The sequence below is a fragment of the Aulonocara stuartgranti genome (assembly GCF_965226115.1).
Source record: "Aulonocara stuartgranti genome assembly, chromosome: 23".
NCBI lineage: Eukaryota > Metazoa > Chordata > Actinopteri > Cichliformes > Cichlidae > Aulonocara > Aulonocara stuartgranti.
The window spans coordinates 27,031,764-27,050,927 of NC_138958.1; the positions used below are offsets into that span (position 1 = coordinate 27,031,764).

Here is a 19,164-nt window from a genome sequence, read left to right on the forward strand (position 1 = left end):
GACTGAAATATTAGCAAAGAACCAAGCAGGTACAATAAGGAAGATCTCACTGGGCTGCCTGCTTTTCTAGCTGTTGTCTACTCTTTACATCTCATGGTATCAAACTCACTGCTGTAGTCCAGTCATCTTCATTCCCACCTTCTACTTCTTACTGTCTGTGGTTGGCATCCACGGTCACACCCCTACTACTGCATAATTTTAAGTCCTGAAACAATTGAAATGGGTAAGTTATTAAAAAACTCAAAACCTGTGCAGCTTTCACAAATTTGGGCTTCAGGTATAGAGATTAAAACTGTTTTCATAACCCTATATAATTGTGTTTATTTCTGCTGTAAAGTTGGACCTTTTAACATGGGAGTCTATGTGGAGAGACTCACTGTAGGAGCCAGCCTCTAGTGGCTGCTAGAGGGACTGCAGCTACTGGAATTATTTTCCTCTCTTATTTTTGATTTATTTGTTTTATGTATTTTTTTCTGTGTGATGTGCAGCTTAAAAATTTTAAAGGAGCAAATTTCAATTTTCTGTCAAAACATATTTATAGAAAACACACACACACAAACATACAGAAACACACAGACAGAAAAAAAATCAATTCAGGGCACCATCATGCAGCTTGATTGCAATTAAAAGCTGTCCTCCTCTGGGCCCAGGGCTAATAGTATGAGACAGTATTGATCAGTAAATGTAAGAGTAGACTGGATCAACATCAGTGTCAGTCAATATTTAAGAGTGACAGCGGGAATTCATACAGAAGGAAGAAACGCGCAGGAGCTGGATGGCAGACACACTTCAGAAATCAGCAGATTCTAATGTAAACAGAAGTGGAAAACTCATCTTCTGCCTTTTGCACCTTTTCCCTGTTTTATTTTCCTCTACACCATCTAATAAGTTGAAATCCTGTCATTTCTTTCCTCTGTTTCCAATTCACTCTCTGCCTCCTTTACTTTAGGGTTGCAGGAATGTTTCATCACTCCCATCTCGACCTTTGACCTTCCCCATTAGTGGCTTGTAAAGTTAGAGAGTGGCGAACGCAGTCTTGTATGCAAGTCTAATAGATGTAAAATGCAGAAGTAGAGGAAGGTTGAAAATTTCTCCCTTAATGATAGTGATATACTCCAGAGGATTCCCTCCTCACCCGCTCATTTTTCCGCATGCGTAATTGTCCAGGCGGTTCACGGCACATTATCAAATTCATCAGCTAATCATTTAAGACCCCCTCTTTTATCTGCGAGAAGGTCCGCGCATGATCCGATGGCGTGCCGATCGATAGGAAAATCGAGATATGCAAAGCGCGTTCTGATGTTTGGCATCGCTCAACCTTTGGCGCTTTTATCTCTGCCTTTTGATGTTGCTTTTAATCTGCATAATGCCGCGTGAGTGGATGATAGAAGCGAGCGTCTTCTCCACTGGAGAGGACTCCTCCGATGGAGTCCACCTGTCAGGGCAGAGGGAAGTTTCAAAAAAAGAGATTCAGGAAATGAGGAGCTGATTTTTGGTTAGGGGAGAAAAAAAATGTCAGAAAACGGTGAAAAAATGCAGGTCACGGGTTCAACATGAAACCTTCAGATGTCTTCTTCAGTCTCGCCACAAGTCCAAACCCAAGAAATCTTTAATGTCATGATAGAAAAGAAACAAATGCTTACATTTGGCATCCTTGAACCATAATTGCAGTGTTTGTTTTTGTTATATTTAATTATAATGTTGAATAGATACTTGCAAATGCTTTAATTTGAAATTGGTAGCTTTATTTTGAAAGGAGAAATTGAGTCAATCCTTGTTTACAGATCTTTGTAATGTGCCTGAAAAGGTAAAGCCATTTCTTATGCTAGACACGAAATAACCTAGTTGGAAAATGGTAGCTCCACACATTTGATTTGGCAGGTTTTTAAATGTAAATTTTTTTAACACGAGATATCATTCCAGACGCAGTCCCAAAGGGATTTGCATCTCTCTTCCTGGATCAAACCAGGATCTTTCACTTATTAGGTGACAAGGAAGACCACCCTGCAATGAACCCTCGGCTAACGAACCACATTAAGACAGTTAAAATTTGTTGGCAGCTCTGATTTGGACACACGATTTCACAAACTTGTACTTTAATTGTTCAAGCAGATTGCAGGATTGCTCAAGTTTTGACAATCAAGAACGTATAATTAATAGAAGATTATGTAATTTCACAACTTTTATATACTCACACACATTCAAGAAGCTTTAAAAGAGCTTCTGATTAACCCCGTCCATTGTCTCCATTAAAAATAAATGCTGTCTTGTGCAGACAAATAAATATTAATTGAATAAGTCAGGTAAAAACACACAGTTTCATCAAAGAAAAAGTTTAGTAATTTACCAAAACAGCTGATCACTGTAGTTTACACTTAATCAAAATGAAGTAGTGCATTTGGACTATTTATAAGTACTATTTTCAGTAGCAGATTAATACATGTGTTATTCTGTAGGCAGTGAATTTCATTATTAGTAGTTTTTTGGTCTTTCTGTTGGATATTATCAGTTTGATAGGGTTTAAACCCCAGGTGTCAAAAATAAGGCCTGGGGGCCAGAGTCAGCCCAGCAAAGGCTTTGGAAAATGGGATAAATTTTAAATTTTTACTCTATTTTCTAAGGTTTTACAACTTTTATCTTCTTATAAACACTTCCTTCATGTCCATTCAGACTACACTGAAGTAAACAATTGATAGATAAACAATTAAAAGGCAGAAAGTTCCTTTTTTTTCACTAGCTGTTATAAAAATGTTCAATTTTTAGAGATGTTTCACTGTGAAACTTTATAAAAAATCGAGGTCACATGTTTCATGTCCAATGTGACACTTTTAAATCTGAATGACATTTATTGTTTAATGCTGGTAGAACAAAAGCAGCAGAAAATTTTAGTCATCAGCTCCTAACATTTTATATTTGAAATAATCCTCACAAAACCATAAAAATCGCAGGTCCCAGGATCTCAGATAGTTGAACCTAACCTAAAGATGATACTTTCTTCCCTAAATGTACTTTCAGCAACTCAGATCAGCTGAAGGTGCTTTAATGTTATGTTGTCATACTTCAAAATAAAAATCACAAAAAAGTTTCTTTACATTTAAAAGCTTCTGCTCTTTTTATCTAGTGTTATTTCACTGATTTTGACAGTTTTGTGAAGCCTTTAAAGTAATCTGGGAATGCAGTTGCATTTGCTTGTTTTTTTTTTAATATTGGTTTTTAATTGAAAATCACATATAGAATATATAGAACTACCCTTTACTTCAAAAATGTGGAGAAACAGCAAAAGATGCCTTTAAATCACACATCTATTCTAGCTGAAAGCAATATAAAGAATATAGTTAAAGGCTCAATAAACACCATATTTTAATACTTTAATACAAAAACTTCCAAATGTGTTTTTATTTAAACTATTCGTGCTTTTTCAATAATCAGTGTTGATATTGAATGATACATGCAGCATTTTTATTACTGTCATCACTGTAGCTTCTCAGCTGCTTCACTATAACGGGAGGAAGAGGGGGGTTTATTATGAACTATTAAATATTATCATACAATCTCATACTTCAAAACGAGCTTTAAATAAAACCTTTAAGGGTTTTAAATCCTTTAAATGTGTCTTGAGTTTTCTTGTAGTAGCTTTTAATCAGTTATTAAGCGGAGGTGGTGTATTTATTTAGAATTATCAGGGATAAGTTGGATCGGTGCATGTTAGATCCTTCAGTTAGTCGGATCAATTCAGTGAAACAACAAGGAGTTTATCAAAATTGTCATGCGTCAAAATAAAAGCTTCAAATATGCTTTAAAAACCTTTAAATGTGTCTTCGCCTTGTGTTTTCTTGCCTTAAACCAGCCTTTAAATAAGTAGTAGTCGTAGGTTTGCTCTGGTGTACATTTGGTCCTCCAATCAGCGGGAGTAACTCAGTGAAACAAAGCAAATCATTTTGATTCTTAAACCTGCTGACAGCTACATAAGTATGTTATCTGCTTACAGCAATTTGCTCAAGATGCTTTAATTAAAGCGTTAAAATGTCATTTGTTTCAAAAGAAAAGCTTCCAAATATGATTTTAATATTTTTTAGAGGTTTTAAAAAGCTTCACTTTGTGTTTTCTTGTCTAAATTAATAATTTGTTTTATATGTACAGCATTTTTTAACCTGTAAAAGAACACTTCCAGAACAGCTGGACACAGCACATTTCAGCAAATTCAGTAAAAACAGGATGAGACTATTTTCATTGGCAGATTGATTCACATTCACACATTCCAGTGACTGGAATCCAAGTTTTAGTCATTTAATGTGATTTACTAAGAAACTAATACAGAATATTTTTGGCTTTATTGTTTAAAACTTTGGTCGTGGCATTTATGTTGTTTTCTCATCTTAAAATAGTGATAATCAGCAGGAGGGCTGGGCTCAGTTGACTTTAATCCATCTGAAAAGAAAGAGTTCATTGTGACGAAGCCAAGCACACCTCACCGTTTGTGAACAAACACGAAGCCCCGAGGGTTTGGTACTCTGTAATTTGGCTACTTTTATTCGAGCAGGGTCATTTTCAAGAGAAATTACAAATTAAGAATTCAATAATACTTTTACAAAGACATTTCAGGAAAGATTCTTCTTCAGTCATGATATCATACATAGTATTTAACAGTCCCTCTTCATTTTTTTTAGCTTAAAAAAAGAAACAAAGATGAAGAAAGTGGAATTTTTCAGTCGAAAATACAGTGTTTTCACAATTGTATAAAAGTTCCCAAATTTGGAATTTTCCAGTAGCTGGAAAATAAAGGAAAAAAAAATAAAAATAAAATAAGATTAAACTTCGCATTTCACAATGTTTCAAAACACAATAAATGCTCTCTTTACGTAAAATTTGCCCCTATGATCGACACCATGTTCCTTTTTACTAAAATATATCTATATATTGAAGAACTATAGTACTGTACACAACAGTATGAAATAAATAAAATTAGGAAATATAAAATGGGCCACATAAATAATGTTTTCTTTTCAACCTACAAATAAATGAAATGCAATTTGTTGTTTTCAAAAAAAAAAGAAGAAAAAATGGTTTGGTGTAATACTGACAAAGAAAAGAGGTGAGAAAACATTGCACAACATAATGTAAACTAAGGAACTGCTGCCTATAATACTGACACGGGTGCTTCAAAGAACAACGGTGAACCATTTCATCAATACTGAAGCTGGTGAAAAAAAGTAACCTTCCTTTTACACAATACGAGGGTGGCACTTGCAGAAAACACACAGGTTAAAAGGTTTGCATATAAGGCTTCTTTTTTCTTATCAAAAACACCTTACAAAGGCTTCGTCCTTCTTTTTTTTTTTTGACCCTCCCCAAAAAACAACATCTGTCCGTAAAACTGTATTTTCCCTTAAAATGAAGGTCTCTTTTAAAAAAAATAATAAAGAAACAAACAAAAAAATAAACGGGGGGGGAAAGCTCCTTCACACAGTCTTTGAATTTTAATTCCTTCATTTGATTCAAGAGGCCTAAAACAGTGTGGCTGGAGATGAAAACTAAAGACGACACCGTAGGTAGGTTGGTGATAACAAAGGTAATACTGAAGGACTGTAGTAGTGCAGATACTACTGCTCTTTTTCCAACACTGTATAAATATATACATAGGCAATACTTTTTATTATTTTTGTTCATGATTATAGAAGCGGAGTGCAATTTGTACAAGTCACTAGTTGTGCTATAAATACTATGGAACACAGGGGTTTTTATTTGAGGAGGTTAGCACCACACATATTTTTAGGCCTTAGTACTGTACATTTTTTGAAATGTATTCATTTATTCATTGTTCGGTTTGCATAATGCAGCTTATTTCACAAACCCAAGCCTCCCCCTTCCCCCTTCAATGCCTCCTTCTTCCTCCTCCTCCTCTTCCGGATTGATATTTGAGTCCACGTTGAGGAGTCCGTCAAGCTTCCCGGAAGCTTCAGGCACGTGCACGTACAGCTTAAAACACGGCGTTTTAAACCGAGCAGGTAAGAATACTTGAACCGAAAAGAGAGAAACTTAAAAACTTTTTTTCTTTTCTTTTCTTTTGTTTTTTTTTTCATTAGTTTTTCTTTTTTTAAACTTCTAAAGATGGGAAGCTTCTGAAGTGTCGCCGCCGATTACACGCCATCCTCCATCGCGTCCTCGTGATCCGATTTGGTTTCCGTTTTGCCGTCCAGCGAGCTATCGTCCATCGAGTGCTCTCCGTTCTCCTCCTCGTCCCTCAACGTGTCCGGGTCCGTGTCCATGCTCTTGCTCTCCTCCTCCTCCTCCTCAAACTCGTCGTCCCTCCGTCCAATCTTTGCGTACGTTCCATCCACTTCCTTTCGCCCTGCATCTCTGATCCCTCCGTTCACCACGTCATGCCTCAGAATAGCCTCTCGCTCCGCCAGCTCTGGGTAACCCTGAGGAGTCATGCCCTGCAAGTACGCCCTGCTCATGAGCAGCTCGGTGGGCTCCAGGTGGCCCTTCTCGCGGGCCTCCCTCTCTGCGGCCTCCCGCTCCTCGGCCTCACGCTTGCAGTAGGAGTAGCGGTGGTTCATGTGCTGCGAGTATGAGCCCGAGTGCGAGAACCTCTTCCCGCACTTGTCGCATTGGTAAGGTTTCTCCCCCGAGTGCAGTCTGGAGTGCTCGATGAGATGGTGTTTGTGTTTGAAGGCTTTCTTGCAGATCTGGCACTGGTGCGGCCTCTTGCCTGCGGAGACACAAAGCAGAGAAAAAACGAAAGGGACGTGAGAGGCGTCCTGCAGCCACAGCAAATCAAACACACACACACACACACACACACACAAGTCAGAATCAAAGCAAAATATTGAGGAAAAACTCTGATGAACTGGATGGCATGGAGTAAAAATGACATCACCGAGCATTAAATCCAACTTACGACTTTGGGCTATTTGTTTATTCAAATTGGGAGCACGATGAGAAAAGCGTGCTCGCATTCACAGGCCTACATTATGGAAATTCCCCTCCTGTGGTTGAAGCATGAAGAAACTCAACCGCAACTACTTATTTTAGGCCCTGCGTGCCACACTGATGAATGCAACATAAATAAACTACTGCAAAAGCAAACAAACAGAGAAGGCGACAAAGGGGTAAACAAACCCGAGATGGGGCTGTGGGGCGGGGAAGGCTCCGAGGGGTAACCCTGCTCATCTCCAATTGCAATTCGAGTTCATGGCGAGGCCTGGGACTATATTAGGTTTTGAGCTGGAGCTCCTTCCCTACCAAATATGACGGCGTGGCTCAGATGCCAAGGCTCAAAATGAGAAACCCGAGCTGTCCAAGAGTGCAGGGTGAGATAGTTTTATGGCTGGCTAAATGGCACTTTTTCCCCACACTCCTTCACCTAAAATATACCTGGATTCTTTTTAAAAAGCTACAAAGAAGCCTCTAATTTTGGCATTTCCCTAACTGCTGCTCACCACGTGTGGAAATATGGCTTCCTGCCTCGCACAAATCACATGACTCCCCCCTCTGACAGCTCCGAAACTGCACTCCAGGTCCAACATCTGGCACGATATTGTTAAAAACACACAGCGACGCATCAGGAGTGGAGATAACGCATCCCCGCGCCCCACCCCATATTTTCTCTTTTAAATGAAGAGGAGATCTGACGGTGGAGCCTCCCTCCCTTTTATGTCCAACCAGATAACACGAAGGCTGCGTAAAGCACAGAGCGCTTCTCTACAGATAGTGGATAAAATAAATGATGCAACTTGGTGAAAGAGGATCTCTGTATAATAACTATAATGAAAGACTTGTTATCGGTGCTCTGAAGCTTCTAAGCACTACTCCGCTGATGTGATCTATCGTCAATAATAGGGCCGATAAAGGCATTAGGGGGCCTTTTGCTGGCTTTACATATCTAGGTGAATTGATGTGTGTCTTTAAAGATAGCAAAGTGGTTCATACAGGAAGACATGATTGGGAAATAAATGGTACAATCCTGCCTATACCTGCAAAATTACAGAAAAAGAACACACAAAGCCTTTACTCATTCGCTGGATTTCAACCCTGTCAATGAAGAAGCAAGTTAGGTGTGGGTTTACATATATACAACTTAAGGGTTAAACAGAGAAGGAAAGAAGGAGGGAAAAGGGGGATAACATAAAAAAATATTTATATATATTAAAATATATTCATACTGATAGGATTTGGCAACACAAACATTTAAAACATAAAAAAAAGCATGGGGTTTAAAATAAGGGTCTAGAACAGTATATACCTGTGTGTTCATATTTGTGTCTTAGAAGGGAACTGCTCTTCTGGAATGTTTTGTCGCACAAGTCACACGCGTACATACCACTTTCGGTCTTCTTAATCTTCTTCCGCGACAGACAGGAGTCGGGGTCTGTCATGTCGTCCAGCCCTGACATGTAATCTGGTGTACCGTCGAGCAGGTCCCCCTAAAAAGAAAAAAAATCACAAACAAAAAAAAGGGAGAAAGGATAACACAATAATGAATTTAGTGTGATGATGAGATGTTGTATATTCTTTTAAAAGTGAGAAAACAGTGAGGTGGTCACTGTGTGTGTGGCAAATAACATGACTCTAGCTTAAGCTAGCTTCATGTAAATGTTGCTAATATCTGTTGCTGACATTATTCCACATGTAAACCCTTTAAATTTTTACTTAAATTATGAGTTTATGTTCTTAATGTGACTCAAACAAAAATGTATTTATTTATAGTTATGTTTAACCAGAAGACACCCTTTTCTGAAGTGTAAATTGCTAAGCTAACTGTAAATTAAGAGTAAATATCAAAATGCTACACATTGCTCAAAGAGCGTTCGTGTTATAATCTCAAAAGGTGTGACAAATTTTTTTTTAGCAAACACAATAAATATTTTCTGAGCTGCTGGGAGTTTTTAACCCCTTTAGAAGGGTATTTACCTTAAGCCGCTGTAGCAAAAAAGCTAATATTTGTTAACCCACTATCTGGTTTTAATGAAAAGTGGAGTTTATTTTATCTATAAAGCTATAAAACCTATAAGCTCTTTATAAGCAGTGTATACTTTTTTAAATGTGAAAAAAGTTTATTAGTTGTTTATTTTTTTAGAATATGTATGTTAGAAATGCTAAAGTTTATTTTTCCTGCTAACTTTGTCTTGCTAGAAAAACAACCTTGTACTAGTAGTTACATTTTCAAGCTATATAATCTTTTAAGGTGACAGTTAATTATAACTAAATTAAGGAAAAATAAGGTGCCTGTGTTCATGTGCCGGTTTATTAACTCCTAATACTAATTTGAGAGAAAGCTAATGTTTATAATTTTAGTTGCAATTTCTTATATTTAGGTTTGCTATGATATATCTTGAAAAATTGTATGAAGTTTGACAAAAAGTTAGCAATTAGGTGTCATGCTAATTGCTATATTAACAGCTAAGTGTTTGTTAGCTAATTAGTATGCTTTGAGAGTGTCATTTAGCAAAACTACAAACACTTTGTAGCTCAATCTACGTTGGTGGAAAAGCTCATACTTGATACTTATATTATTTTAAATTACATTGATTTACATTATTAGCTGATTTTTGTGAGTTTAGGTCATAACTGCTTCATATTACATTAATATAAAGTTACTGATAGCATGCTAATTTCTAAACTAACTGTTAAATTTTAAAGGAAAGTCCAGAAGATCAACGCAAAAAAAGGAAGTTATTTAGTTGTGAATATCCTCTTTTCTTTAAACAATAGCTGGTGAAAGATCATAAAAATATCTAGCCAGACACCATTTGTCCACATAGGATCATTACACTGAAGCGTTCCTCCCAAACAATCACACAACGCTACATGTTCTCATGCATTTTTGATTACCAGCACATACCGGCGTTTATTTCTTATAAAACTTTCAGCTCTGCAGTAATATCACCCATCTATAACTGACAGTCTCCTCATTATGAAACACCGCTATAATGGTGTATTCAGTGTGGTCTAATTTTGTACACGAGCGTTAATTCTGCACATTCCTTTAAAATTCTCTTTTATGATGAAGATTAGTCTTAAATATGAATTGATGGAGAACAATATTATAACATTAGAGGAGGCACAGTGAGCCATTCTTGACATTGCAAACTCATATAATGATTAAAATCAGAAGGTGCACCTTAATGGCCAATATTGAGCCACTGAAGCTTTCCTTAATGAATATGTGTGTGATAATGTGGGGACAGCACTGCACTGTGTTTTAAGAAGGGACCACTATCACTCTGCAATCAATTTGAACTAAACGCCTGTAGCTGTATTTTTAAAATCTAATTTAATAACTTAGAATAGGAAACATTATTAATACTTTTTTTCATCAAAATGGCTCCCTCTATGTTAAACAGCCTTCAGCATTCACTGGTAATGAACATGGAGACTGTGCATTATTAATCCACATGTAGAAGCTCATTTTGGCTTTGGCTCTCTTTAAAATGCAGCAAAGTTGCAATGGGAAATTTCAGAGAAGTGCACAGCTCCGGGGCTCACCTTTGTCATTTTTACAAAGGCCTTTCACCCATATTTAATAACAAAATATGTGAGTTCAGGCCAGCTCTGGAGGAGGACTGGAGTCGAGAGCATTAATGTACTCCAGCGGGTAAAATTTACTGTGCAGAGTGGTAACAATTAGAGCTTTAACGAGATTAAACTTTAGGGCCAATATGGGTCCTGTCATATATTTTAACCTGATGCTGTTTGATATTTTGTGCCAGTGTTTTTTTGAGGGTAAAAATTAAAACACCACTAACATTCATAAATCTGCAAATGAAACTCTGGTAGAAGGGCTGGAGGCTCATTAAGACGGGATGAGATAATCCAGTTAAAATGAAGTCAAGGAAGTAGAAGCAATCCTCAAAGCTTTTTCTTTTTCATCACTGAATGATATTACTGCTAAAACAGCTGAACACAGGCTGCACAGGCCCTCCTTTCCTCCCACTAATGACGCCTCACTTTTTCCACCCCGGGGTTGTGTCACAGCTGTTTATCTCCATCGCCTATGCCAGTTCAGTCTACCTCAGGTGAGCGTTTCACTCTCCTAACTCCTGAGTGGTTTTTTAATTAGTACAGAAATGAGTTCAGATCATTTCAGAGAATCTGAGTGAGCCTGGGGCTTTCACAAAACCACAGGTGGCTTATTTACCTGGAAACCTGGTTTCCGCTGGTACTTTCTCCTCTGCTGCATCTCGGCAAGGGTAGCTGCCCCTGCTGCATAAGTGTAGGCCATGTGTGGTAGGAAGCCCATTTGATCCATGCCCGGATAGGGCCTAAGACCTGGTATGCTGGCCTGCATCGGGGGCATGAATGTGGCGGGTGGGAAAGCGCTCTGAGGTGGAAGCGACGTGTACAAGGGTTTGGCCGCAAACGGGTTAATGCCGAAGATGGGGCTAGTGCTTTTTTCTAAGTTTCCATTGTTGGTAGAGCCTGAGAAATCCTTTTTGAGATAGGCCAAGTTCAAAGGCTCTTCGAAGTGCTCTCGGGGAGAAGGGATGCTGTTATGGTCAATGGTAATACTGTTGACTTTAGGTCTGCTTTTGACAGTCAGTGCATGCTTGGGTTCCTTCATGAGTCTCGGCAGAGACAGGTCCAGCGGCTCAGCCTGCAGGTCTTCTGAAGTCAAGCTGTTTGGAGTGTAGGAGCTGCTGTGAGAGTTTTTGGAAGAAGTGGAGGACAGATTTAGCGGGGAAGGGGTGTTGCTGCGGGAGTGGTCCAACTTTTCACCTGTGGGTTTGGTTTGGCTGCCGCTGAACTGGTGGTTTTTCAAATGTCTGAGCGAGTTGTCACAGTTGTTCACGTTGTTATGGAGCTCTGCTATGGAGGGTGATGTGATGCGGTCAGTAGGCTTGATTAGAGACAGTGGCGACCTAGCTGCCAAAGAGTCTTTTGGTGGAGTGTGGTGGTTATTTGTTCCGACAACCATATCCATGTTGTTCCTGTGCTCTAGTGGTGGGGTCCTGTTAGTGCCGTACTCGTACATCTTTCGCTGCTCAAACCACTCCTTGACAAATTCCTGAGGAAGACCGACCGCTATGGAAATCTTGAGCAGCTCCTCCGAGTTGGGCTCCATGTTCATGGCAGAGTATGCCTTCAACACAGACATGTGGTCCCTGTAAGGGTTAAGAGGCCCAGTGAGTACCTTCTCAGACAACACGGAGGAGGGTAAGTGAGTGTTCTTCTCCATGAATATCCCTGGTTTATTGGGCATCAAATTCTCACTGGGCTGCAGCACAGCTTTGATCTCCTCGTTCATTTTACACAGGTAGCGTTCGTGCTGATGCAAAGGTATTGGCCCGGGGAAGGTTTCTTTGCAGTATTGGCAAGCGTAAGGTGTAAACATGTTGTTTTCCTGCACCTTCTCATCCACACCTCCTTCAAGCATGTGGTTGGGTTTCTCTCGTTTGATATTGCTAATCTGTCTCTTTGAGTCTGTAGTCAAGCTCTGGAGGCAGGCTTTGGCTTCGTTCACTTTTTCTAATGTGTAGTCGATGATGCTTTTGGTGGCGCCGTTGTGATTGACAAGTGGAAGACCGACCTGAGCCGTTGTCAGCGCTTGTTTCTGCTCCTCTATCTGGGATCCCAGCTCCTTCATGTGGGCTTTGAGCTTGGAGAGCTCTTCTGGCTTGCAGTCCATTTTCTGCCTGCACACAGTGTTGTCCACGATCTGGAGAACCTTCTGTACTTCGCTCAGGTTATTCCCCAGTGGACCCGGGTAGCTCAGGAGCTGCGCTTCAAGTCCGGCCATCCCAAGATGCTGCAAGGGGCTCTGGGCCGAGCTGTGGTGGATCCCAAGTGGGCTGTTTCCCCCCACTCCTCCATTCATGAAAGGCCCAGGAGCGGCAAATCCATGAGAAGCCATCATCAGCTTGTAGTCGAAGTCCAGCGGCTCCGTCTTGATGTTCAGGTGGTTGTTGTGCTCGGCGAGGCTGAGTGGCTTTCCGTTCTCAAGCTTTTGTCGCAGCTGGGTGATGGCAGTGTTAGTGGGGGAGGCGGAGGCAGAGGTAGGGGAGGAGCCTGTCTTCATGTTGCTGCGCATCCTGCCATTGACTGCAATCAAGCCAATACACTTTTTGCTGCTGATGTGGGAACTGTAGGAGCCCGAGTGAGAGAAGCGCTTCTTGCAGTTGGGGCACTCATAAGGTTTTTCACCTGAAACAAGAAATATAGATGGTTAGCCAAGACCAGTAAACAACCAATTGGCTCAAAGGGGGGTCATGCAATTTTGCTTTTTCTCTCATATTATTTTACGGTCTATACTTTACAATATAAAATGCCTTGAGGTGGCTGTTGCTGTGAACTGGTGCTATGTAAATAAAACAGAATTGAAATTAACTGAATTGTGCCAAGATGTGCGATATGCGCTAGAGCCGGTAATCTTCCAGTATAGTGTCTGCGTTTTCTTTATTTTCTGCCAAACTGAATTGGTTTAGAGATCTTTGCTCTTTTTTTGTACTTACATGTTTTGAGTGAAAGTAAACCATTCTTTAACATTTATTAGCTTTAACATTTTCTGCTCAGCTCAGTGAGCACACAAAGACACTAAACACAAAGGCATGGAAACCTCACTGACTACTTTTGTTTTGGACATTTTAAGCATGTTCAAACAAGTGTGATGACATGAAATTATTTTTATTTGATTTTATTTGTAGGGAAAAAGGCTCCCATCCAATAAACTGTAGGAATTAATTGAAAAAACAAATTCCTTAAGAGTTGGGGCACTGTTAAGAAAATGTAAAAGTTATTTAATTCTTCATGTTTTGCTTTGAACCTAAAGTCAATATAATCTGAAAAAACTGCATTAAAATTAAATTAAATTATATAAAATAATAAATTATAGTTGAGCAATAGGGCTTCCTAGGTAAGGATACTATTTGTTTCATGCTTGTATTACCAGAATAACAGCTCCACAGTACATGAAGTTTTGAAGTAAGTTTAATGTACACATCTGAACTCTGCAACAAAATACTCTTTGTTTAAGGCTGATAAAAAGGAAAGTTTGCAACAAGTAAACAAATAAATTCAATTCAATTTAAAAGCTTCACACACATAAGCAAATATTGCACACCCCGAGGACTTCAGTGTCCATTAACAGCTGACGAGTGTCCAAAATAAACCAAAAGGAATATCTGTGGATCCTTAAATCACCGTTATGAATATTCAAAGAGCAGGGCAGCGTTCTTCCTGCAACTCACCGCTATGAATCCGGAGGTGTTCCTTCAGATGGTGCTTGTATTTGAAGGCCTTGCCGCACTCGGTGCATTTGAACTTGCGGTTGCCGGCCGCTTGGTTGAGCAGTTGGTGCTGTGAGAGAGAGAAAAAAAAAGAGCGAGAGAGAGAGAAAGAGATTTAAAAAAAAGAAAAATGTACAAACATGGAGGGGGTAAGAGTTCAGTTCACGCTACAAGCCAAATGGCTCCTGTCGCAAACGAAGCATCTTGGCTTTCTACTCCCACCTCCATTGAGCAACTACAGGCAGCGGCGGCGATAACAGAGAGAATCACATACCTTTTAATTTCCTGGCTGCACAGCCAAAGGAGGCCTGCCTTTAGAATTTGGCAGCCCAGAAAATAGAATAAATGAAAAGAGTCTTTTTTTAGAGCGTTTCTCCTTCATTAGAGGTGCCGATGTGATCTACTTTTCATTAATTTGGGGTCTAATCAGTCCAAAATGTATTCAGAATCATCTGTGAGCTCTCTCTCGCCAGCATACCTGTATTCACACCATCTCTGAATTTCACTTTTTTTTCTTTCCTCCCCTCTGCAAATGTGTTGCAGTAATTAGGTCCCCCCCCAAAAAAAAAACAAACAAAAAACCCTCAAATGTCTTTTTAATAATCTTGGGATAAAGAAGCCAGCACATGAGCCCGGCCTTGATTTTGCTGTTCAAAAAAAAGGTAAACATCAGTTGCAATCCATCACATTTGCAATTCAAACAGAGCCTTCCTCTCTTAAAAAAAGGGAAAGAAAAATCAAAATATAATAATACTCAGCAACAACAACACGGGGTGTGTAAACCTGGCTCGTCACTCACAAAACAATTAATTCCAAGTGGGAGGTAGGGATGTTAAATGGTTAGTAAATATGGATAAAAGAAAAAAAGAGAGAGAGACACATTTTCTCTGAGCTTGCTAGGGGGAAAAGCAGAGCGACTCCCTCCTCCCAGTTCAGCCTTGACAAATGCTGGGGTGTGTGCTGACTCTACCCACATTCCTGGGGAGACAGATGGTGGCGCGCAGGACACTGGGAGGACTGGGAGGAATTGTTCAAACAGCCCCAACCTTCAAAGATCAAGCAGGGAGAGTCGAGGCCCCGCCAAGCGCCGGAGAGGGACCCCACCGCTCGTATGTTGCTGAGTTGCATAAACAAACAGCAACAGCTGCTTCGCTACCTCCGCCCCCACCTCCATCGCCACCGCCACCACCTTCCTCTTACTTCCCCCTCCCTGAGGACCCCTGCCCGGTTAAGTTTAGTCTCGCCACCACTGCTAATAAGACACAATTGCTCCGCGCTCATAATTGTGAATGGCACTGGCGAAAACGCTCCGTCTCTCCTTCATGGCTTGTTGTCTGTGTGAATGCCACCACTGCTGTTTGTGGGCGGGGGCCCGACTGGATTGGACTGGATGTTTGCATATGTATAACCTCTAATTAGTCATATTTCAGCTAATTGCTTAAGAGGAGGAGGAGTATTAACGCTTGTAAACATAGCAGACAGAACGGAGCAGCACATGTTTACCTATCAGAACATTTCTCTTTATGTTAATCTGACTGCGGCTCGGCTTGTTGTTAATTGCCAAATGTACATCTAATATAAGCAAACAGTGGAGTTTGTCAGTGTCGATAATTAGAGGACAGGCTAAAAAAAAACAAGAGCGCCACCTAGGGAAAGGAATCAAAATGAGTAAGACATCACCTCAATCTCATCTGGAGGATTAGCACTTAAACAATCCAGCTCATTTACAAATCAAGATAACCGGCTTTGTAGAAGGAGCCACGGTGCTTGAATAGGAGTCTTTGGCCATTGACTGGACTCCGGAGGGGAGCAGCAACAGCATTGTAATATGAGGATTGGGACAGCGGCTCAGTCGGCCGGCCCATCTGCTCACGTTTACACCCAGCTGGTAGATCAGGTGAAAGTGCTGGCTGCTGACATCTGATCAAATCAGCCACAGTCTGAGCCTGTCATCCTCGCTTCAGAGAGCACAACACAACACCCACGACCTGGGACTGAACACCGCAAAGCATCAGAGTACATGATATCATCTGTTATTGGCTGAATGGCTCAGTTCTTTTTTTATAACTCTACTTGCATCACAAGGTTTTTCTAGCAGAGGAAGTCCAAGAGAAAATTGGACACCGAGACGTGACAGATTATTTTTCTCCAAACGGGGCTGACCCATTTGAGCTGTAGTTTCTCTGTATGTAAAAGAAAAAAGTCTAACATTTTATAATAAACATTGGTAATAAACGATAAATTGGTAGTTACCTTTGTATCTCTCCAGGACCAATTCATTCTTGATTTTTCACTTAGTTTGGCAGACAAGTACATTACATTCATTTTGGACCCCCTACATTAGTCTAGTTATTATTACAATCCGCCAAGTTATTACTGCTATTAGTTATTAGTAAAATGTTTAACTAAGTTTCTTACTGAGACCCATACATAATCTGATTACTGGCATGTCTACAATAACCATTGCAACACAGATTTACATCAGTTTTTCTACTTTTAACAAACCACGAAATGACAATATTATTTGCTACTTAATAGTTTGTGTTTATAGATGGTTAAACATCATTTCCTGTCTTACTCATTGTTTGGTTTTGTTTGTAGTCTAGGTTCACATTAGGCTGGGGAAGGCTGTTCAGATCAGGGTTGACTGAATCTGTGGTTTTATAGGTGAGCTAAGAAAATTAGGAAAGTAATGGTAACATTTATTAATCATTAATAGCTTGTTATATAATCAGAATGTAACTATTACAGAATTGTATTATTTATGTAGTTAAAAATAATAAATTAACAAATTTTTACAAATTATTAGCCAATGATTTCAGGGTGTCTGAGTGAAAAAAAAATTCTGTTTTTTTTTTTTTTTTTTAAAGGCCAAACAGCTGCCTGCTAGAGGTCTCTTCCTGAGAAAAAGGGAGTTTCTTGTCCCTACTTTCATCAAGTGATTGTTCATAGGTGGATCAATGGATTGCTGGCTGAAGTGTCATTAACTCATAATACGATACAGTTTGGCATGACTGTTGCATGGCGCTGTTTACATGTCTGCATAAGTGGATTCTTTACATTTAGAGGTTAAGTCGCAGTTTTTAATAAAGCAAAAATTCTTCAATTATAATTATCCTCCGAAGCAAAAACATCAACTTCATCTACTTTGAAATTTACTGCTCCGATTTTAGCTTACTGAGAACTTATAATTATCCCCAAATGTGCAAAAACTCTGAAAGCGTGCAATTTTTTTTTGCCACAATCTATCTCAGCGCACATCTTCAACTAAAAGCTGACAAGCGAGTTAAACACCCGTAACTGCTGGATGCGTTTTCACCTCACAGAACTTTAAGGTGATTCATGCTAACTGCCAGCGGATTCACATTATATTTCAGACGTACAGGATATAAATCGTGGGAGAAAAAAATTAAAGTATACACAGATGTTTATGCAGTGCATGAAATTAGAAGTGGAGGGGGGTGGAGTTTGATGGAGTGCTACGACTGCGGGCTGCACCAGAAGAACATTAAAGGCCAGGAGTGAAGTGAAGTTAAGGAGCTGATAAAAATTTCCAAATTGGAAATTAACACAATCATTCGATCGTGAACACGAGACTGGAAAATCATATCAGGGAGGGCCATCAAAAAACCATTTAGGGCCTCAATTAAAGTTATTACCATTAAAGGATCTGCATCTTCAAAATGCCATGAAAAATTAATAATGATTGCCAATCAGAAAAAATGATCTCCCTTCTCTGAGGGATCGGGGCACATTAGAAATGAAATGAAACAGGGGACAGGCAGAGGAGGAAAAGGAAGGAGGGAAAAACAGGAAGAAGGGGATGGGATGAGGAAGAAGAAGGAGAAAAAAGAAAGAATATCCCCCTCACCTGATCCCTTGCAGGCTTGTGTGTGGCCATATGCCGCTCAAGCTGAGTGCGGTAAGCAAACGTGTAGTTGCACAGGGGGCAGGCGAAGTTCTCCTCGTTCTTCTCATGGCGGTACTTGATGTGCTCCTTTAGCGATGTCAAACGCTTGTAGCCCCGGTCGCAGTAGGGGCAGGTCAACAGTTGGGCGAAGGCATCTGGCGTTCCAGGTGGCAGGTCTGCACAGGAGACAGCGGGAGGAGGAGAAGGAGGGAGGAGGAAGGGGAAAGGAAAGCGGGCCAAAAGGTCAGCGAATCAATGGCAACTAACGGGCGGGCTGCCCAGAGTGGTATGGGAGTTATCTCTGCAATCTGCTCCACATGAGAGTCACAGTGTCAGGCTGGCATCCGCTGCACTACGACCTCCTCCCGACTCACACACAGCACTCCCACTCGTTCTCACTTTCCTCCACATAGTTACAAACACGTACACGGTACTGGATGCACACACTATTCCACAGATAGTCCGAATTTCTTTAAACAGCCCTCATTTTCTAGTCCCCCCACACCTAACCACCACCGCTGGCACGTTCATAGTGTCTGTAGCGTGAATCACAATCCCGCTCAAATTCAAGCCCCCCTCTTCCAATTCTTTCCCTCCGGGGAGCTTCGGAGGTGTGCTATCTGATTTCAAGCCCCTGCCCAGCTGTTGCTTAAGACTGTAGGTAAACACCCAGGCATCCGGCGAATCTGTGGGACCAACAGCTGCCCGGTCGTGTCAGCGAGAAGACTTTTTCTCCCCCTTTCTTTTCTTTTTTTTTTTAACATTTGCCAGGACATTAGCTGAGCAAGCACCCTCAGTTACTGCAGCAGTTATGCTATAAGAGTAGGCACATTTAAGGCTGGATATCCTTTAAAATGGTCTGGAGTAATAGGAAAGGTTTTTAAATGCATCGGTTTAAAGAACGTTTTAAGACATTCTTCAAGTTTAAAGGTTATTGTGGGTGTCTTTCTGCAAAAAACATCCACCAAGCTGCTGGCAACACATCTAGAGTTAAGAGCAGGGTTTGGGTTAGGTTTTGTCTACTTGGAC

The 19,164-nt window shown here is 40.3% G+C and overlaps 1 protein-coding gene across 5 annotated transcripts in view; it reads right to left on the reverse strand.

Moving 5' to 3' along the window:
* Positions 1–4,273: 4,273 nt before the first annotated feature.
* Positions 4,274–19,164, reverse strand: part of zeb2b (zinc finger E-box binding homeobox 2b) — a 98,802-nt gene continuing 83,911 nt past the window's right edge. For 4 of the 5 annotated variants that reach the window (XM_082523257.1, XM_082523256.1, XM_082523253.1 and 1 more), the window contains exons 6-10: positions 18,097–18,311; positions 14,187–14,295; positions 11,141–13,143; positions 8,246–8,426; positions 4,274–6,712 (exon numbers count right to left, since the gene is read on the reverse strand). In XM_082523257.1, coding sequence (XP_082379383.1) covers positions 6,138–6,712; positions 8,246–8,426; positions 11,141–13,143; positions 14,187–14,295; positions 18,097–18,311 — 3,083 coding nt within the window. In that variant the 3' untranslated portion in view covers positions 4,274–6,137. The remainder of the gene's footprint in view (positions 6,713–8,245; positions 8,427–11,140; positions 13,144–14,186; positions 14,296–18,096; positions 18,312–19,164) is intronic. The other variant, XM_082523255.1, reaches the window with a different exon arrangement.